Consider the following 21,154-nt stretch of genomic DNA (forward strand, 5'->3'; position numbering starts at 1 on the left):
GGGAAAAAAAAAACCAAAAAAAAAAAGAATTTTATATAACACTTTTTGTCTCCTTTTCTGCCTGAGTTTGAAGCTTTGATTTCCTGTCTGATTCTGCAGATCAAGTTCAGCAAGAAGATGTGTCTGGAGCACGACCAGAGGCTGATATCTTATCTCTCCATGCTCCGAGACATCGAGATGAGAATCAAACGTGTGCAGCCAGCAGAGCAGAATTTGGCAGCCCTGCAGGACCTGAGGCAGCAAGCAGAGGTGAGAGAGGCTGGGCCAGGCTTGGCTGGTGTCAGACAGAGCTTTTCCCCCCTCTCCCCAGCTTGCTGGGGAAATAAACCTTTGTCTCAGGTTTAACAGGCTTTTATACCAAACCTCATCCCTCCTGCAACAGCCTGAGCTTGGCTGACAGGAATTTTACAGCCTGGAGAGAGGCAGGAGAGTGCTGGCAGCCTAGCAGGGCTGGAGGGGGGGATGGATTTTTCCAGGCTGAGTGTTTGGAGCTGCCTCTCCAAAAGCCCTGCTGGGTTTTGGCAGCAGGGAGGCGAAGTCACCCTGTGGTGCTGTCTTTTGTCTCAGGCTCTGGGCTCCGAGCTGCAGGAGCTGAGCTTCCCAGTGAATCAGGAGCTGGATGCCGTGCAGAGGATTGTGGCCAACCCCCCTGAAGAGGTCCCTGAGCAGTTACTGAAGGCTTTGGAGAAGGATGCCAAGAACCTCCACAAGTCTCTGAGCTCTGCAAGTGAGGTCCTGCAGTCCCGGCTGCAAAACCTTCGTGGGGCAGCAGAAGCTGAAAAGGTAGAGCTGAAAACTCCCCCCCTGCTGCCCCAAAAACTCCCTAAAATTCCTCCTTTAAACCACGAATTTCTGCTTTTTCAGGCTAAAATCCTGGCCCAGCACGAGGCTCTGGAGGGCAGGCTGCAGGAGCTGCTGAGCTGGGTCTGTGGCACCACGGAGTCACTGGATGACAGAGATTTCCAGCAGGCCACCGATGGCAGCAGCTTGAGTCAGTGCCTGCAGCACTACAAGGTAACCATGGCAATGCCCCTAATCCTGCAGCCTGCTGAACTTGCTGCCCTCTGCACACAGGAGAAGCTTTTAATCCTGCTTCCCTCCCAGGGTTTGCCCTTAGCTTGTGCTGCAGCAGGAGCTGCCGTGTTGGGTGTTCTCTCTAAAGTCATTTATTTCCATAATACACATTATGATATATACACTTATAATTATATATATACATTAAAAGAGAAGCTTTTAATCCTGCTTCCCTCCCAGGGTTTGCCCTTAGCTTGTGCTGCAGCAGGAGCTGCCGTGTTGGGTGTTCTCTCTAAAGTCATTTATTTCCATAATACACATTATGATATATACACTTATAATTATATATATACATTAAAAGAGAAGCTTTTAATCCTGCTTCCCTCCCAGGGTTTGCCCTTAGCCTGTGCTGCAGCAGGAGCTGCTGTGTTGGGTGTTCTCTCTAAAGTCATTTATTTCCATAACACATTATAATATATACACTTAGATATTATATAAGTGTATAATTACACTTATATAATTATACACTAATATATAATATATAATATATGATATATAATATGTAAGTGTATAATATATAATATGTAAGTGTATAATTATATAAGTGTATATAACTTGTATAATTATACACATATATTATATTATACACTTATAGTATGAGTGTATATAACTTGTGTAATTATACACTTATATATTATATAAGTGTATAATTAAAATACATTAAAAGAGAAGCTTTATTTCCAAGCTTGGTAGTGGCTGCTCCATCACACCTGCCCTGGTCTCTATCACCTGTACGAGCAGCCCAGTCTCCTTATGCATTTTGGAATGTATTTCATGTGGCACCTGCAGATGGGAAGCAGTGCAGCACAACCCTGATCATTTTAGGGTCATTTTAAGATCATTTTAGGGTAATTTTGGCTGTTTTTTCTCTCCCATTCAGGAGCTGAAGGAGCCCCTTGCTGACACCAAGGCTGAGCTGGACGCCGCTGCCTTTGACATCCAGCTCCTCATCTCGGAGCACGCGCAGGATTTGACCCCGCAGCAGAGCAGGCAGCTGCTGAGGCTGCTCAATGAGCTGCAGAAAGCCTTCAGGGAGCTGTCAGAGCGTGTGGCAGCACGGCTGCAGGTGCTGCAGCTCTGGCTCCAGCAAGCGGAGCAGAGGGAGCAGGTGAAGGTTGTGAGACATCTCCTCCTCTGCTTGCTGAAGCTCTTCCCAGCCACAGGAACAGCACCTCCAATTTGGGATTTCCCTTGCATGCCACTCCCAGTTCAGGAGTTCTCACTGTCATGAGCTTCCTCTAAAAGGCTTTCTTCTTCCTACCAGGCTTTGCTCCCAAAATGTGGAGCCCTGCTGAGGTCTGGGCAGCAGTTCTGTGCTAGATATGGAATTGTTTGGGGCTGGGTGGAATAAACCCTGTAATCACCCCCAAAATCCCTGTGCAGAAGGGCCACCACAGCCACCCAATGTCCTATTTCCACTGCACACATCAGGCATTGCTGTCCCAGGGAAACAGCTGGCAAGGGCAAAAACAAGCCCTCAGATCTCTGGGCAGCACCCAGCACTGCATGGATCCTCTCATCCAAGACAGGATTAATGTGTTTTTATTATTAACAATTGCTCTCTGTAACTCTTGCCTGTCCTCTCTGGAGTGTGTGTGTGTGTGTATTAACCAGTTTGCTTTGCCTTTTCAGATTGAGCCCATCCTAACCCAGGAAGAACTCGCTTTGCAGCTGAAGAGCTCTTAAGAAGGCTCTTTCAATTTGCTTCTGTTGTTTTCTCTTGTGACTGGGAGAAACAGGCACAGTGTTTGGCACAAGTTTGTACATCACCTTGCTGAAATGCCCAGTGAAAATCTCAGAAACCTTTTGTCCCCCCTGGCAGAGGGGGACAGGGGTGTCACAGGGACTCTCAGGTCACATCATGCTCAATTGCTCAAACAGGCGCTTCTGTGTTGTGCTCTGGCAGCAAAAAGAGGAGCTGGATCAGCCACAGAAACACTTTCTCTCTCCAGGGCTCCCTTTCCAACCCCAAATCATTTTAAAAAATCCCTTATTTGGGGTTGTCTGGGGCTCCACAGTGGCGCTGCCTGCCCCAGGCTGTTACTGCCTCTCACTCAGTGAGTTTCTGCTGCAGTTTAAATGTTTGTAAAGTGGAATGGAAAAGGCACAGAAACTCGTGGCTGAGTTTTGCTGGGAGAGCAGTGCAGCTCCATCTTGCAGCTCAACAGAGAGAAGCCTCCAATGGTGACAAAAGTGCCACCAGCTCGGCAGGGACGTGACACCTGCTGCCGGACAGGGAGCACCTGGAGATCCGCAAAGTTTTCTGTGCTGCATCCTCCCCTCCAGGAGCTGTAACCTCACCTTGCCTTTCAGCAGCAAGTGAGAGGAGGTGCAGGGCTGGCCCTGACTGTGCCCCTGTCCCCTTTGCTGTGCCCACAGACGCTGCAGGAGCAGCAGGCAGCCCGGGCACGGAGCCTGGCCGAGCTGAGCCGCTGGCTGGGCCAGGCTGAGGACACCCTGGCAGAGCAGCAGAGAGCAGAGGGGGACCTGCCCGCCCTCCAGCAGAGGCAGAGCGATGTTAAGGTCAGTGATGTTTAAATTTTGGGGGGCAGAGGTGGGGAGGTTTCACTTTAGCAGTGCCCAGAGCCTCGTGAATTCACCCACCCCTGCAGGAGCTGCAGAGGAGCATGCACAGCAGAGCCGCCTCCTTCGCCGGTGTCCTGAAGAGCACAGAGCAGTTCTTGGAGGAGAACAAGGCCAAGCTGGAGCCTGGGGAGCTGGCAGCGCTGCAGCAGGACCTGCAGCGTGCCAAGGAGCAGTACCAGTCCCTGCAGGAGAGGACAGAGGTGGCCCAGAAGGAGCTGGAGAGTGCAGTGAGTGCTGCAGTGCAGCAGGAGACTGAGAAGGTAACGTGCCAGGAGCTGTGGAACCTCCAGGCTTTGTTTGAGGGGGACTGGGACGTCCTGGGGGCCCATCTGGGTGATGCAGCACAGAGAAATTTGTGGTTCCTTCCTGGGTGTTCCCCGGGTGAGGTTTCCCCCAGATATTTCTGTCATTAAATGCCTTGGGAGCTGCAGCTGCTTGTGGAGGGAATGGGGGAGGAAAAGGTCCCTTACTCTGCCTTTGGGGTGACCCTTGATGGATGAGGATTTCCAGTCACATCCCAGCCCTTTTGGGGTGTATGAGGATGAGAAATTCAATGTAGCAGCGAGGCTGAGATGTTTCACAGCTTTTCTGCACCTTCCAGAGTGCCACAAAGGGTCTGGAGGTGTCTCAGGCATTTGCTGAGGCTGGGAAACTCCTCGGGTTTTTTTTTTTTTCCCTCTTTCTGCTGATTTTTGTCTCCCTCCCCCGTGCAGCAGTCTGCTGAACATGCAAGAACTGGGTCATTCTTATCTGGAGCCCTTGTGCTTTCAGGTGAAAGCTGCCAAGGAGCTGGAGGAGAACAGCAATAAGATCGATTCCCTCCTGAGCTGGGTGGCATCGCTGGAGCAGAGGGGAGAGCTCCCAGAGTACAGACCACACCCTGCCAGCCCAGGCACAGCAAAAAGCACTGGGGATGTCCCTGATGGCCACACTGTGGGAGCAGGCAGTGCTGCTGAGAGCCTGGATGAGCACTACGAGAGGCTGAAGGTCAGCACTGACACCCTGTCCCACCCAAAGCCTCCTGCCCCACACCCTGTCCCTGCTGTTAGCTGGGTCTGAAATATGGGATTCTCCATGTGGGAAGCTCAGACAGGCCCTGCAGGAGATGCAGGATGTGTGGTGGGTGTGTGCCCACCCACACAGGGTAGCCAGGGTCCAGCAGGTGCCCATGATGCCCACAGAAGGGCTCACTCTGTACTCCTGTGGCCCAACCTGGGATGCTCCCAGTTTTCCCCACCCTGTTGATGCTTTGTCACAGAATCATGAAAGTAATTGGCTTGGAAAGGATCTAAAAAATCATCCTGATCCGCTCCCACCTTCCACTAGACCAGGCTGCTCCGCTGTGCCCTTTAACCCTTCCAATGCTGGCCCCAATCCCCCTGTTTGTGATCTCCTGGGAGCTCTGTGGGTCTAGGAGGGCTCCCTTGCTCCTTCCCCAGCATGCCTCACGTTCTCCTCTCAATGTTTGGGAGCAACAATGGATGTGCAGAATGCAAGAACTAATTAGAGTGTCTCCTGCTTTCTGAAAGGAAGCAGAAACCACAGCAAATGACATTCCAGCAAAAATGGGATCAGCTCAGATTAAACTCCCTTCCCATTTATCTTTGGTCTTTAGCATTAAATTTACACCTGCAGAGGCGAGCAGAGCCCCTCAGCACCGAGCTCACCTTTCTCCCTGCACCTTCCAGGCTCAGCACCAGGAGCTGCTGTCCCAGCAGCAGGACATCATCCTGGCCACGCAGGCAGCACAGGCTTTCCTGGACAAGCAGGGGCCCAGCCTGGCTGGGCAGGAGCAGGAGAGGCTGCAGGCACAGCTGGCGCAGCTGCGGGAGCGGTACCCGGCGTCGCTGGCGCGCGCCGAGGCGCAGCTCAAACGGGTGCAGCTCCTCAGGGAGGAGCTCCACAAGTTCCTGCAGGACCACGGGGAGTTCCAGGCCTGGCTGGAGCAGGCAGAGCAGGAGCTGCAGGGCATGTACAAGGGGGACAGCGACCCTGCCTCCCTGAGGCAGCTGCTGCGGCGCCAGGGCAGCTTCGCCGAGGATGTGATCTCCCACAAGGGGGACCTGCGCTTCGTCACCATGTCGGGGGAGAAGTTTCTGGATGGGGATGCTGGGGGTGATGAATCCCAGCTGGTGATGTCCAGGAGTGTGGTCAAGAGCAAGCTGGAGGACGCCACGCAGAGATACACCACGCTGCACTCCAAGGTATGGGAAGGGCTGGGAGCTGGGGGCTCTTTTCCTCCTATGTCCCAGCTGCCAGGACATTTATAGATTGTAGCACAAGGATTGTCTTCTCCAAGGCGTGGGCAACACCCTTGTCTTGCTGTTGGTCTGCGTGTCACCCCTAGTAATTCATTTAGCCTGTGGCAAGATTGATTTTTTTTTTTAATTGCCTTTTCTTTCTTGCTGATTCCTGTGCCTTTTCCCGCGGGCCGCTCAGCATTTACGTGCATCCTTATCACCTCTCCTTGCTCCCTTGCAGTGCTCCAAGCTGGGCTCCCACCTGAACACCTTGCTGGATCACTACCAGCAGTTCCAGGAGGTGGCAGAGTCTCTGAGGACGTGGCTGCAGGAGAGTGAGGCTGCCCTGGGGAAGCTGCTCTCAGAAACGGTTTCCTCAGATCTGGCCGTGCTGCAGAAGCAGCTTGCCAGCACCAAGGTACATTTGAGGGATTTCCTGAGCAGTGCTGGAGCCTGGATGGGAATTTGGCTGCTCTGAGCAGTCAGCAGCAGGGAGATTTGACCCACTGGGGTTTTTTTGTGCTGGTTGAGGGCAAAGATGCAGGTGTAGCAGGTTCTGTGCTGCAGGTCAGGTGGAGTCAGACTTCTGGGAAAGGTGCTTAGGGGCTGCAGACACCCCAGAGGGGCATAGAGAGGAACATTCCTCCCCCATGAGGGTGACAAGGCACTGGGACAGCCCAAACCCTCTGATCCAGCTCTGTGTGGGGGTAGATTTTTCCATCATTTCTTAAAAATTCAGTGATGAAGTGCAGAGAATCCCTCAGAGGGTGTAAAAGCTCCATGAGTGTGGCAATCCCGCCTGGGACCCATCTCTGATTTTGGTTTGTCTTGTGTGGAAACAGCAACTGCAGGGGGACCTGGCTGAGCACCAGGTGCCAGTGGAGAAGCTGCAGAAAGCAGCTCGGACCCTGCTGGACATCCAAGGGGAGCCAGCCCCAGACCACGGCCACATCCAGGAGACAACAGGTACAGAGCAAAGCAGCTGCCAGGGAGGGCTGGGGAGAGTGGGAACAAGCCAGAAGGGGCAAAAATAAATCATTTTTTGGGGGGAATTTGGGGGTAATTATGTAGCAGAGCATCCTCAGGGTTTACATGTGCGGAGGGATGTGGCCACTTGTGTTTTGTCCCCTGTCTCACTGCTGAATTTGGGGACAGGGATTTGTCATCACTGAGAGTTTTGGGGAGCCAAAGGTGACCCTGGCTGCTCTCTGAGCTCTTGGAGCTCTGTGCCACTGAGTGTGCTCTGTGCTGAACCCTGCAGATGCCATCGTGAGCCGCTTCCAGAGCCTCTCCCAGCAGATGTCCGAGCGCTCAGACCTGCTGCAGAAATCCATTGCCCAGTCCCAGAGCGTCCAGGAGAGCCTGGAGAGCCTCCTCCAGTCCGTGGCTGAGATTGAGAAGAGCCTGGAGAAGGATCAGCCAGCTGTGCTCACCTCTGCCTCCATCCAGGACTCGCTTGCCACCAGTGTGGTAAGGCTGGGCTGGCTCCCTCACCCCAAACAGCCCAGAGCAGCCCCTGCCCCATGCAGGGGTAACTGAGTGCTGAAAGCACCAAAAAAACCCTAAAAAGGAATATGAGCAGAACTATTTTATTTTATTTTATTTTTATTTAATTTAATTTTAATTTAATTTAATTTTTCTTTAAATTTTATTTGAATTTTTATCTTAATTTTAATTTATTTTAATTTTTTTTATCTTTTAATTTTTTAAAATTTTTTAAATTTTGTTTTCTTTTATTTTACTTTAATTTTTATTTGAATTTTTATCTTTTATTTTATTTTTTATTTTTATTTTATTTTATTTTTTATTTTACTTTAATTTTTATTTGAATTTTTATCTTTACTTTTATTTTTTTATTTATATTTTTAAAAAAAATTATTTTATTTTATTTTATTTTATTTTATTTTATTTTATTTTATTTTATTTTATTTTATTTTATTTTATTTTATTTTATTTTATTTTATTTTATTTTATTTTATTTTATTTTATTTTATTTTTATACAATCCCTGGATGGTTTGGGTGGGAAGGAACCTTAAGCACCATCTAATTGCAACACCCTGCCATGGGCAGGGACACCTTCCACTGGACCAGCTTGCTCAGGGCCCTGTATAATCTGGCCTTGGATATTTCCAAGGATGGGGCAGCTCCAGCATCTCTGGGCAAACTGTTGAAAGTCTCCTTTTTTCTTTGCTAACAAGATTTCAGACACAGGGAAATGCAGAGCATATTGAGCAGGTTGGAAAGGAAAGAAAAACTGGGATACAAAACTATTTTTTCCCAACACTCGTTGTGTCAAACCACCTGCTGCTGCTCCAGAGGGCTGCCCAGTTAGTTCTGCTGAAGAACCCTCCTTAAAAACCCCTCTCTGTCCTGCTGTGCTCCCCACAGAAGCTGAAGCAGGACATTGCCAGGCAGAGGAGCAGCCTGGAGGCCACCAGGGAGATGGTGACGCGCTTCACCGAGGCCGCCGACAGCCCCGCGGCCTCCACGCTGCAGGACAAGCTGGCCCGGGTGACAGAGCACTTTGGGAGGCTGTGCCAGCAGCAGCAGCAGCGGGAGGACACTCTCAAGGGCCTGCTGCCCAAGGTGGAGCAGTACGAGCAGCTGTGGGAGAAGCTGCAGCAGTTCACGGAGAGCAGGACGCGGCTGCTGGCGTCCGGCAACCAGCCGGACCACGACATCGCTCACTTCTCCCAGCACATCCAGGTGAGGCCCTGGGGAGGAATTCCACCTGGATCAGGGGTCTGAGGAAGGTTCAGGCTGGCAGGGTTCAGGCTAGTGCTGCTCTCTTCATGGAGAGCAGGATGTGAGTTTTGGCATCTGCCAATCAACCAGACACGACATCGCTCACTTTTCCCAGCACATCCAGGTGAGGCCCTGGGGAGGAATTCCACCTGGATCAGGGGTCTGAGGAAGGTTCAGGCTGGCAGGATCCAGCTGGTCCTGCTCTCTTCATAGAGAGCAGGTCTGAGGAAGGGTCCAGGCTGGTCCTGCTCTCTTCATGGAGAGCAGGATGTGAGTTTTGGCATCTGGGAATCAACCAGGCCACGACATCGCTCACTTCTCCCAGCACATCCAGGTGAGGCCCTGGGGAGGAGCTCTGCCTGCACCAGGGGTCTGAAAAAGGTCCAGGCTGGCAGGATCCAGCTGTTCCCAGCTGTGGGAAAAGCGGGGTGGTGTTTCCTATGAGCCAGGCTGGTTTTCAGATGGGTCTTTTAGGATCCAGTCCAAACACAGCAGGATTTTATCAGTTAAAGACTCCATGGGGTTAATACAGCAAAATATCTCTGGGAGGGCAGTGCAGGAGTGCCAGAGATCTTGGAGGTCTTAGAGCCAGAGACCTTGGGGTCTTAGAGCCAGAGATCTTGGAGGTTTAGAGCTGGAGACCCTGGAGGTTTTAGAGCCAGAGATCTTGGAGGTTCAGAGCCAGAGACCTTGGAGGTTTTGGAGCCAGAGACCTTGGAAGTCTTGGAGCCATCACTCTTGGGAGTGATGGGAGCTCATGGAAGTGGCTCCTGCTCTCTCCTGGTGCTGTTCTTCAGCCTCCTGAGGGCTGGAGTGTTTAATCCTGGAATGGTTTGGCTTGGAAAAGACCTTAAAGATCATCTCATTCCATGGCCCCTCTCAGGGACAGGGACATTTTCCACTAGACCAGGTTGCTCAGTGCTGCTTTGGAGACTTTCAGGGGTGCTGTGGAGCTGTGCAGGATTCCCACAAGTGTCCTGGCACAGGGGGTGCTTCATGCACTCAGAAATGCTGGAAGATGACACAAAACCAGACATCTGTGCTGTGGCAGGGGTCGATTTGGCTTGGTCTAGGGCCCCCTGTCCCAGTCACCAGCATTGGGAAAAGTGGGATTTGCCCCTGCAGCTGCTCCAAGTATTGCTGAGCTGGAGGAGCAGGTGGCAGCGAGCTGTGCCCAGCATTTGGCACTGGTGCCACACAGAGCTCAGCAGGCTGTGGCACTGCCCAGTCCATCCCCTCTGCTGCTGGGGAACGTGGTCAGCATCCCCCCTTTGCTCTTGGCAGGAGCTGAACTCGGAGATGAGGCAGCACCAGGAGGACCTGGCCACCCTGGAGCACCTGGCCGAGGAGCTGAGCTCCTGTGGCTTCACCCCCAGCTCCTCCCAGCAGCAGGAGAAGCTGCAGAGCCTGAAGAAAGATTTCCTGCAGCTCCAAAAGGTGGCAAAGGACAGGTGAGTCCCAAGAAGGGGAGCTTGGGGGTGGCTTCATGGTCCAAGCAAGGCCCTCCCTGTGGAGATCTCCTTTCCAAGGAGGGGGGACATGAGCCAGCTCTTCCTGCCGCCCTCCTCCCACGCCAGGATCCTGAGGCAGCTCTGCTCCAGCTGACGCTTTAAAAAAAGCCTTGGCTGGGGGCGTTGTGAAAAATTCCTGGTGCTGCTGCGGGAGCAGGAGCTCTGCATTTCCTCAGCTCCAGCCCTGGGCGTCCTGCTGGCTGCTGGGAGGATGGGGAGCAGCCTGGAGTGCCCTGAAATGGGGATAAAAGGGAGCGGGAGCAGGGTGAGAGCAGCAGCATCCACACCTCTCTGTATCTCCAAAATCCCTGTGGGATGCAGGGAAGGTGGTGGGGAAAAGGAGAGGAAACTCCCAATAATCCCCAGAAATTCAGGGCTGTGCACACAGCAAGGATGAACCAGAGGGGCTCATGACCCCCATCCAGGGGCTGCCTTGTTCCCCAGGATGGGCTGGATGGATGGAGCTGTGGGATGCAGGGAAGGTGGTGGGGAAAATGACATGAAACTCTCAATAATCCCCAGAAATTCAGGGCTGCTGTGGCCAGCAAGGACGAGCCAGAGGGGCCTGAGACTGCCTTGTTCCCCCAGGATGGGCTGGATGGATGGAGCTGTGGCCCAGAAGTAGGAGCAGCACAGTCTGGGCTCCCCAGGGATTCAGGGGCCTGAATGAGCCCTGTCTTCCCAAAAATGTCGCTTTTCCCAGGACAAAGAGCCTGGGCAGGCTGGCAGGGATGGTCCTGTGGCTGTTGGCACCACTGGAGTGCCCAAAAGTGCCACCAGGCAGGATTTGAGGGGATTCAGCAGCAGCGAGGGGCTGGCACTGGGTGCACCCCATTTAGTGCTGTTCCCTGGCAACATCTGATAATAATAATAATAATTAAAAAAGGGCTCCTGGGGACACAGCCGTGCCACATTCAGGAGGGGGTAATTACAAGGCAGAGCACGAGCTCTGACTCTCCAAAACGTTTTCACTCCCAGAGAAAAGGATGCCTCATCCTGCCAGGAGCAACTGGACGAGTTTCGGAACCTGGTCGGCGCCGTCAGGAAGTGGCTGAGGGAGACTGAAGGCAAAATTCCACCTGCTGAGACCTCCCTGGGCACCCAGGAGCTGCAGCAGCGCAGGCAGCAGATCCAGGTGGGAGCCTTGAAATCCTTGGGAAAGCCTTGAAATGCTGGGGTGTGAAATAAATCCCAGGAAGGAGAGGCTTGCTGGTGGTCTCAGCGTGCATCCCGTGCAGAGCAGGGAGCAGTGGGAGATTCCTTGGGTTTGCTGTCACTCCCTGTGCCTGCTGTGGGCAGGATTTAGGAGTGGGAGACCTGAACATGCTGTTTTTTCTGTGTTTCCCATGGTGGATGTGGAAGGTGGCCTCCTGTCACCCGAGCCCCTGCTGTGCTCCAGCAGAGAGAGGGATGTGATAAATCAGGGATGTGATAAATGCTGGGCCTTGACTCAGCTCTGCTGAATCACCCACAGCCCTCACACCCCACAGCACCCAGGGCAGCGAGGGGGAGGAGGGATGTCCCCAGAACGGTGGGAGGGAGAAGGTTTCATTCAGCAGACCCATTAGTTGGGAAAAGCTTTTTTTGCTGTTTGATTCCCCCCCCTCCTGGTAAAAATAGATTTATCACAGCCACTTCCCCCAGTGCAGCCATGAGCTGCTGGTGTCCCCACAGAGGGGACAGGGGGCTGTGGCCAGGCAAAACCCTAAACTTGGCTTTTGAGCAGGATCTCCTGGAGGAATGGAAGGGGAAGGGCCCCCAGGTGGAGGAGATTGGCCGCAGAGGGACCCTCCTGGAGAACCTGATCGTGGAGATCACGGCCCCCAACACCCCTCCCAAGGCAGGTGAGTGGTGGCCAGCGCTCCTGAGGACATCTCTGCTGTCAGCGCTGCATCTTCCCTGAGGAGGAAGCCCTGAGGCATTTTCCCTGCCTCCAGCAAAAAATGAGATTATTTCCTCCTTTTAACCAAATCCAGAAGGCCTGTGGTGATCTGAGCATGGTGAGGCTCAGCCCAGTGGTTGAGTCACTGCTACTCATTGCTTCAATGCATCATCCTAACTTGGCTTAATTAACTGTAGCCTAATGAATTGCCCTGTGTTTGCTGTGGGCACACACATCACTCTCTGGTAGAGCTGGGGAGCTCATGGAAGTGGCTCCTGCTCTCTCCTGGCGATGTTCTTCAGCCTCCTGAGGGCTGGAGTGTTTTAATCAACCTCCAGCATTTGGGTTTCATATCTGGATGACATTTGGGGGCTGTGATAGTCAGATGTGATTTACTGGTCTCCCTTTTGGCTTCAAGTCTGTGAAGCAATGAGATTATGTCTGGTTCGTTTGGAAACCAGCTCGAAGATATCTTCCAGCTTGTGAGAACAAGTCCCTGGACTCTCATCACTGATGGGAATTTATGGGAATTTATGGTCTGGATTTGTTTGTTAGGATTAAATTCATGAGCAGTTCTCAGGGAAACCATCAGGAGAAGTGGGGAGAGGCTTGAGGGTGACCAAAGGTGCAGCCCCTTATGTCCATGAAAGGTTTAAAATACGTGGTTAGAAAAGAGAGACCTGCCTGAAAATGTGAATCTGCCTTTGGTTGTGACATCTGGTGTCCAAAGAAGGGACACTGGTGCATCTCTGGGCAAACGACAGCATGAACACAGGGCTGCTTTGAATAATTTCATCCCATAAAAAAGGAGGATGTGGAGGAATTAATCCCTTCAGGGAAGGCATTCAGCAGTTTTATTGGGTGTAAGTCACAAAATCATGCTCAGGGTGGCAGCTTCCCAGGCAAGGCAAGATGCCTGTGGTCCCCCAGCCCATGCAGGAGCCACATTATCCCTGCTCTCATGTTGGGATGCTGGGAGAGCAGAGCTGCCCAGCTCCAGAAGCTCCAGAAAGGCAGGAACAGCTCCAGGAAAATGAGGGGAACGGGAGGAGAAGAGATGAAGGGATTCCAAACCAAATTAATGCCCCGTGCTGGGCAGGTGGATGATGGAGATGCCACGTCAGTGCTTGGTGGTCCCTGTCATGCAGCAGCCATTCCTCAATTGCTGCCTGCACCCCTGACACTTTTGTCTTGTCCCTCTTGTCCCTCTTGTCCCTGTCCCCTCTGCCCAGGTGCCCCTCTGCCCACTGCAGGAGGCTCGGGAGGCAGCGTGAACGGATACCACACCTGCAAAGGTGAGCTCGCTGTCAACACCACCCCGTCCCTTTTTCATCCTTGCATTTCCATTCCCTGGCAATGCCAACCTCAGTGTGGCACTGCCAGCCCCCCAGCAGAAGGGAAATGAGCTTGGCAAAGGGTTGGGAATTTTTTAGCTGCTGCACTGGAGGTCGGGCTGAAGGACGGAGAGGAGCAGCCCTGGGGAGTGACAGCACCCTGACACCTCGTCAGGTGGTGTTAGGAGCTGATAAATGGCAGATCATTCGAAGGCCTGCAATTAAATTTATTGGTTCTGTGGGATTATAACGGCATCCAACCCTCCAGTTTGAAGAGCAATTTTAATTATTGCCCGTTATCTGCTGTTAGTTCTGCGGTTCAGCGAGATAATAGGTGCATAAAAATGGCTTCATATCTTGCTGCCAAATTATTTAACCTTGTGTTAGCAGCGGCTTTATGAAAAGGGGGCTCAGCTTGCATCAAGCTCACCGACAGAGAGCTTTGTTTGTAAACTGTCAAAGGGCATAAGGGGGGACAAGTGGAAAATCCCCTGTGGCAGGAGAGGTGAGGAGGATGCGACGTCGCTCCACAGGCAGAACGTGGCTTCTTTACTCCTCATCTCAGCTCTCTGTGGCTGCCTGGGGCTGGGTTAGACCCTGATAGTGTGATGGGGAGGATGAGGGCAGTGCTGCTGACCCCGGGCTGGTTTTTTGGGTGCAGACCTGACGGAGATCCAGTGCGACGTGTCGGACGTGAGCCGGCGGTACCAGGCGCTGGGTGCAGCCCTGCAGGAGCGCCTGCAGCAGCTCTCAGCCATGCTGGACAGCATGCAGCAGGTGCAGGAGGAGGCCAGCTCCATGCTCAAGTGGCTGGAGTCCAAGGAAAGGATGCTGTCCGAGCTGGATGCCTCCTCTTCGCCCACCAAGACGGAGACGATGAGAGCGCAGGCTGAGCACAACAAGGTGATGGCTCTTCCCGACTTTCTGGGGTCATAAAATCACAAAATAGCCCTTAAAGATCATCCAGTTCCACCCCTCTGCTGTGCATCTCCCAGAGGATCCCAGAGATTGGGCTTCATTGCACAGAATTTGCCACAAGCCACAAATTAGCACCATTTGCCCTGAGTTAAGGAAGGGCATTCCCAGACACAGCCTCAAGCTGCACCAAGGGAAATTTAGGTTGGATATCAGCAAAAAGTTTCTACAGAAATGGGGATAAAGTTCTGGAATGGCTGCCCAGGGAGGTGGTGGAGCCACCATCACCATCCCTGGATGTGTTTTAAAAAGCCTGGATGTGGCACTGGGTGCCGAGGTTCAGTTGAGATGTCAGGACTGGGTTGGACTCGATGATCTTGAAGGTCATTTCCAACCTGGTCATTCTGTGAATTCTGTGAATTCCAGGCAGATTCGTGGAGCATCAACCCAGAGTTCCCCTTTGCTTTTAGACGTGTTGATGTCAGGCTGAGGGGGAAAAAGAGATGATTTGGAGCCCTTGCTGCTGAGTCACTCCAGTTTCTCCTGGAAAGCAATTCCCAGCCTTTCCCTGCCCTTGCTGCCAAGTTAGGTCACAATAGTGCTAAAAATTTGATTTAACTGAAGAGCAAAGAGCAGAAACCATCCAGCTCCAGCTTGTAGGTGCTGCTTCGTTCCTGCTCATTGATTCTCCTGCCCTGTGCCTGAGGAAGTTCAAATCATTCTTTTCCAGGCATTTCTGGCTGAGTTGGAACAGAATTCTGGGAAGATCCAGAAGGTGAAGGAAGCACTTTCTGGCTTGCTGGAGAAATATCCAGATTCCCCAGAAGCAGCGAACTGGAAGAAGATGCAGGAAGACCTGAGTAAGTGCCTGAAGCATTAATGAGGCTTCTGTCACCAAACATCACGTTAGAGGAGGTTCAGGAGTGAGGGGCAACCCCAAAGTCACGCTAGAGCAGAGTCACTTCTAATTAAAATTCAGTAAACAGCAAACCTATCTCTGAGCTGTCTGGTGTGGAAGGTGTTCCTGAGATGAGCCCTGTCGTGATTAATGGGATCTCTGTGATGGATGTGGATTTTAAAGGATTGCCTCCTTAAATTGCTCCTTAAAAAAAAAAAAAAAAAAAAAAGGTAGTGGGGGGGAATGTGTTTGTGTTAGCAGCACAGGTTGATTGTTTTGATTAAAAGCTTCGCTGCTTGATATAAAATTCCAGTCATTAGTGAGGCTACCCTGGGTAATTAAGTGTTGACTAAACAAGGCTGTGTGTTCAAAAAGAAGCCCAGAGATTCCTTCTTTTGAAGTAGCAGGGATGTGTTGGCTCCATCCAGGAGTTCTGAGCGAGGATGGGTGCACATGAGAGTATATTCATTTATCAGGGATGTGGGATGGCTCACCCAAGGTCATGGCAGCAGTGACTAGAGCACAGAAATCCTGCTTGCAAGGTTTTCTCCTAAGAGCTTCCAGGAGCTCCTAGCAGAAAGCCACTGGATTTGGGCGATGGCTTAGATGGAACGTGGATAGAGTTTTATTGGAAAACAGAGATTTCCCATGGAGAAAACCACAGGGAAGGGAAAAACAACCTTGGTGATGGAGGGATGGGCTGGCCAGGAGCTTGGCCACGACCAACAGAGGTGCTGCTTCAGATTGCAGGTGGGAGAGGGCCAGCCAGGCCACGGCTGCACGGCAGCAGAAGCTGGAGGAGTCAGCGACCCAGCTGGCCACGTTCCAGGCCACTGAGGCCCAGCTGAGGCCCTGGCTGATGGAGAAGGAGCTGATGATGAGCGTGCTGGGCCCCCTCTCCATCGACCCCAACATGCTGAACGCTCAGAAGCAGCAGGTGCAGGTGAGAAGGGGTTGTGACTTCGTGGTGGGCTCAGGATGGAGGAGAACATCTCACTCAGGAGGGAGCTGGAAGGTTGTGCTGGTCCTGTGAATACTCTGAGTGCTCAGAGACCTCATGGCTCCTCTTCCAAGTCCTCCAAACCTCACTGAGCCCAAAGGCTGTGTTGGTCTTGTGGATACTTTGAGGTGCAGTGAGTGCTCAGAGACCTCATGGCTCCTCTTCCAAGTCCTCCAAACCCCACTGAGCCCAAGGGCTGTGCTTGTCTTGTGAGCATTCTGAGTGCTCAGAGACCTCATGGCTCCTCTTCCAAGTCCTCCAAACCTCACTAGGCCCAAAGGTTGTGCTGGTCTGTGAGCATTCTGAGTGCTCAGAGACCTCATGGCTCCTTTTCCAAGTCCTCCAAACCTCGCTAGGCCCAAAGGTTGTGCTGGTCTGTGAGCACTCTGAGGTGCAGTGAGTGCTCAGAGACCTCATAGACCTCATGGCTCCTTTTCCAAGTCCTCCAAACCCTGCTGAGCCCAAAGGTTGTGCTTGTCTTGTGAGCATTCTGAGTGCTCAGAGGCCTCATGGCTCCTCTTCCAAGTCCTCCAAACCTCGCTAGGCCCAAAGGTTGTGCTGGTCTGTGAGCATTCTGAGTGCTCAGAGATCTCATGGCTCTTCTTCCAAGTCCTCCAAACCTCATTAGGCCCAAAGGTTGTGCTGGTCTTGTGAGCACTCTGAATGCTCAGAGATCTCATGGCTTCTTTCCCAAGTCCTCCAAACCCCTCTGAGCCCAAACTGCTGTGAGTAACTTGAAAAGGGAGCAGTGCTGAGCTCCCTTCCTGCACTGGATTGACTCAGCAGTGAATCACTTGGCCCCTCTTGGAGAGTGAGATTGCTTTAAACAAGTCCTGTGCTGACGCTCTGCAGGACTTGCTGATGCTGCCCCTCTGCCTGCCAGCCTGGCCCTTCCATTCCTCCTGCTCCCAAATCCTAACATGGCTCTAACCAGCCACGTCATGGAGCAAAAAAAAAAAAAAAAGCCCCAGTGGAGATAATTAGATTTTCATCTCATCTAAGTGGTTTGTGCTACATTATAAGACAAATAAGAGAGAGAGCAAAGTCCAGGAGTCACAGACCCCTCCCAGCTTTTAAACTCCCAGGGTCACAGTAAATCCTGGGCTACCCAGCCCAACTGCTGTCCCACCCCAGGGCCTGTTCCTGGCTGATTCCATGGGCTGCATGAAGCCCCTGGAGGTCTGGTTTGTTTTGACTGTGTGTACTCGGAGCTGTCACTTTTACGCAAACATTTTTATGTTATTTCTGTTGCAGTTTATGCTGAAGGAATTCGAAGCTCGCCGGCAGCAGCACGAGCAGCTCAACCAGGCAGCCCAGAGCATCCTGACTGGGCCTGGGGATGTCTCCCCATCCACCAGCCAGGTGCAGGAGGAGCTCCAAGGGGTCAACCAGAAATGGTCCGAGCTCACCGAGCGCCTCAACTCCCGCTCCAGCCAGATTGACCAAGCCATAGTGAAGAGCACCCAGTACCAGGAGCTTCTGCAGGGCCTCTCAGAGAAGGTGAAGGCTGTTGGGCAGCGCCTGAGCAGCCAGTCTGCCATCAGCACCCAGCCTGATGCTGTCAAACAGCAGCTGGAGGAGACCAGCGAGATCCGCTCGGACCTGGAGCAGCTGGAGGAGGAGATCTCAGAGGCTCAGACCCTCTGTGATGACCTCTCCGTGCTGATTGGGGAGCAGTACCTCAAGGATGAGTTGAGGAAACGTCTGGAGACGGTGGCACTTCCCCTCAAAGGGCTGGAAGATCTGGCAGGTGAGATAGAGGAGTTGCTTGAGATGTTAGGATGTCAAACACAACCCCTGCTCTCCCACCACTGGGTTTATGAAAATAATAGGGGAAGCATAATTTATCACTTTTTAGGGTTCTTCTTGGGTATTTTATGTGGCACCAAGCATGGGAGAATTCCAACTCCAGCAATACCTGAGCTGGAGAGGGAACAGAGATGTTCAGCCTCACTGACATGACTCTTCACCAAGCAGGGTGGCACATGCTTGGAACAAAAACAGGTTCCTTAATTCAGATTGGGGCATGAAGAAACCCCAGTGGCCACCCTCTGATCCTGGTTTCTCAGAGTTTACATTTAGATTGGTCAGGAGAGCTGAGACTTCTGCATTACCCCTGCCTCTTACTACTTAAGAAATTTATGAATCAGTTAGGAAAAAAAAAAGGGCTGGTGATGCAATGGAAAGCTCCTTCCTGTTAATCAAAACACAGTTGGTGCATCTGAGATGATTTTAAATAATTGCACTTCGCTTATTTGATTTGAGCTTAATTGTCGCCTCCTAATCTCGTTGCCGTTGCAGCCGACCGGATGAACCGGCTGCAGACAGCGCTCGCCAGCTCCCAGCAGTTCCAGCACATGTTTGATGAACTCAGGACCTGGCTGGATGACAAAAGGTGCCAGCAAGCCCAAAGCCAACCCATCTCTGCTAAGCTGGAGAGGCTGCAGAGCCAAATCCAGGAGCAAGAAGAGTTCCAGAAGAGCCTCAACCAACACAGCGGCTCCTACGAGATGATTGTGGCCGAGGGAGAGTCTTTGCTGCTGTCTGTCCAGCCTGGGGAGGAGAAGACCACTCTGCAGAACCAGCTGGTGAGCCTGAAAACACACTGGGAGGAGCTCAGCAAGCAGGCTGCTGACAGGCACTCCAAGCTCAAGGACTGCTTGCAGAAAGCTCACAAGTACCAGCGGCACGCCGACGACCTCCTGCCCTGGGTGGAGGACTGCAGGGCGAGGATGGCAGAGCTGGAGGTAACCCTGGATCCAGTGCAGCTGGAGGCCACTCTCCTGAGGTCCAAGGCCATGCTGAGTGACGTGGAGAAGCGCAGGTCCCTGCTGGAGATGCTCAACAGCGCTGCTGACATCCTGACTGACGCTTCCCAGACGGACGAGGATGACATCCGCGATGAGAAGGCCGCCATCAACCACAAGATGGATGCCATCACAGAAGAGCTGCAAACCAAGACTGGCTCCATTGAAGAAATGTCCCAGAGGCTCAAGGAGTTCCAGGAGAGCTTCAAGAACATCGAGAAGAAGCTGGAAGGGGCGAAGCACCAGCTGGAGATCTACGACGCCCTGGGGCCACAGGCCTGCAGCAACAAGAATTTGGAGAAGCTCAGGGCACAGCAGGAGGTGCTGCAGGCCCTGGAGCCACAGGTGGATTATCTGAAAAACCTCACTCAGGGCCTGGTAGAAGATGCTCCAGACGGATCTGACTGCTCCCAGCTCCTCAGCCAAGCTGAGCTGGCTCAGCAGGACTTCAAGGCCGTCAAGCAGAAAGTCAACGATTGCTGCGCTCTGATGGAGAACAAGCTGGAAGGGATCGGCCAGTTCAACAGCAGGGTCAGGGAGATGTTCTCACAGCTGGCGGACCTGGATGATGAGCTGGACAGCATGGGCCCCATCGGGAGAGACTCTGACAGCCTCCAGTCCCAGGCCGAGGACGTCCGCGCCTTCCTGGGCAAGCTGCACCGCCTGAAAGGCGACATCGAATCCTCCGAGAGCGAGTGCAAGAAAATGCTGGAGGACGAGGGCAGCCCCGACCTGCTGGGGCTGAAGAGGGAGCTGGAGACGCTGAGCAAGCAGTGCAGCAAGCTGACGGAGAGGGGCAGGAACCGGCAGGAGCAGGTGGAGACCACGCTGTCGCGCGTGGAGGACTTCTACAGCCGCCTGAAGGAGCTGAGCCTCATGACCACGGCGGCCGAGGAGAACGAGGCCCTGCAGTGGGTGGTGGGCACAGAGGTGGAGACCATCAACCAGCAGCTGGCAGACTTCAAGGTAAGTTTGATTCCATGATGATTTTGAGTTTTTTTTGGGTTTTTTTTAAGTGTTTTTTGGCATTGCGGTTTTTTTTGGTGGGTTTCAAGCCGTGGCGTCTCCGTGGTTTTTGTTGCTGTGGTTTGTGAGTGGGTTTGCACTCCTGGTTTTTTTGGTGTTTTTTTGGGTTTTTTGGGGGGTTTTTTGAGGTTTTTTTTGGGGTTTTTCTTTGGTTTTTTTTAAGTGTTTTTTGGCGTTGTGGTTTTTTTTGGTGGGTTTCGAGCCGTGGTGTCTCTGTGGTTTTTGTTGCTGTGGTTTGTGAGTGGGTTTGCATTCCTGGATTTTTTGGGGTTTTTTTGGTGTTTTTTGGCATTGCGGTTTTTTTCTTGGTGGGTTTCAAGCCGTGGTGTCTCCCTGGCTTTTTGTTGCTGTGGTTTGTGAGTGGGTTTACACTCCTGGGTTTTTTGGGGGTTTTTTGGGGTTTTTTAGGGTTTTTTTTTTTGGTGGGTTTCGAGCCGTGGCGTCTCCGTGGTTTTTGTTGCTGTGGTTTGTGAGTGGGTTTGCACTCCTGGGTTTTTTGGGGTTTTTTGGTGTTTTTTTTTTAAGTGTTTTTTGGCGTTGCGGTTTTTTTGGTGGGTTTCGAGCCGTGGCATCTCCGTGGTTTTTGTTGCTGTGATTTGTGAATGGGTTTACACTCCTGGGTTTTTGGGGGGTTTTTTGGGGTTTTTTTGAAGTGTTTTTTGGCGTTGCGTTTTTTTTCTTGGTGGGTTTCAAGCCGTGGCGTCTCCGTGGTTTTTGTTGCTGTGGTTTGTGAGTGGGTTTGCACTGAAACGTCCTCGCTCTGGAGGGTGTGAAATCCTGCTGGTGGACTCGATAGTCTGTGGTGGAAAGGTGTGGAGAGATCGTGGGGCTGGCAGGAAAATCCTCATTCTCCTGGTGATGTGTGGTGTTGGCGTGGGCTGGTAGGGGTGGGTGGCATTTAGATTTTGGGGCAGGAAGGGAGGGGTTTGAGTCCACTTGAGCTGTGAATTTGTGCTGTTTGAGAGTCTGAGCCCACATCAGATCATCCTGTAGGTCTGGCTCTGCCTGGCCCTCTGTTCCTGTTTGTTGTTCACTCCACCTGGGTCACACATTGCATCCATTTTGGGTGCAGAAAGAGCTGCAGATATAAACTGTGAGACAAGGAAATAAAACCAAGGTGAAGTTTTATGTGGCT

At 52.2% G+C, this 21,154-nt stretch overlaps 1 protein-coding gene across 23 annotated transcripts in view; it reads left to right on the top strand.

The window, feature by feature from the left end:
* Positions 1 to 21,154, top strand: part of MACF1 (microtubule actin crosslinking factor 1) — a 155,071-nt gene that overhangs the window by 79,580 nt on the left and 54,337 nt on the right. For 16 of the 23 annotated variants that reach the window (XM_074555820.1, XM_074555821.1, XM_074555831.1 and 13 more), the window contains 21 exons: positions 100 to 249; positions 568 to 783; positions 865 to 1,014; positions 1,955 to 2,188; positions 3,454 to 3,597; positions 3,687 to 3,920; positions 4,432 to 4,647; positions 5,349 to 5,864; positions 6,142 to 6,318; positions 6,743 to 6,866; positions 7,162 to 7,370; positions 8,290 to 8,607; positions 9,931 to 10,097; positions 11,136 to 11,292; positions 11,884 to 12,001; positions 13,272 to 13,334; positions 14,035 to 14,276; positions 15,019 to 15,148; positions 15,930 to 16,129; positions 17,441 to 17,936; positions 18,488 to 19,959. In XM_074555820.1, coding sequence (XP_074411921.1) covers positions 100 to 249; positions 568 to 783; positions 865 to 1,014; positions 1,955 to 2,188; positions 3,454 to 3,597; positions 3,687 to 3,920; positions 4,432 to 4,647; positions 5,349 to 5,864; positions 6,142 to 6,318; positions 6,743 to 6,866; positions 7,162 to 7,370; positions 8,290 to 8,607; positions 9,931 to 10,097; positions 11,136 to 11,292; positions 11,884 to 12,001; positions 13,272 to 13,334; positions 14,035 to 14,276; positions 15,019 to 15,148; positions 15,930 to 16,129; positions 17,441 to 17,936; positions 18,488 to 19,959 — 5,733 coding nt within the window. Of the gene's footprint in view, positions 1 to 99; positions 250 to 567; positions 784 to 864; positions 1,015 to 1,954; positions 2,189 to 3,453; positions 3,598 to 3,686; positions 3,921 to 4,431; positions 4,648 to 5,348; positions 5,865 to 6,141; positions 6,319 to 6,742; positions 6,867 to 7,161; positions 7,371 to 8,289; positions 8,608 to 8,929; positions 8,981 to 9,930; positions 10,098 to 11,135; positions 11,293 to 11,883; positions 12,002 to 13,271; positions 13,335 to 14,034; positions 14,277 to 15,018; positions 15,149 to 15,929; positions 16,130 to 17,440; positions 17,937 to 18,487; positions 19,960 to 21,154 lie in introns of all 23 variants that reach the window. The other 7 variants (XM_074555829.1, XM_074555832.1, XM_074555833.1 and 4 more) reach the window with 3 other exon arrangements.

This window comes from Zonotrichia albicollis, chromosome 20 (assembly GCF_047830755.1).
Source record: "Zonotrichia albicollis isolate bZonAlb1 chromosome 20, bZonAlb1.hap1, whole genome shotgun sequence".
NCBI classification, from domain to species: Eukaryota; Metazoa; Chordata; class Aves; order Passeriformes; family Passerellidae; genus Zonotrichia; species Zonotrichia albicollis.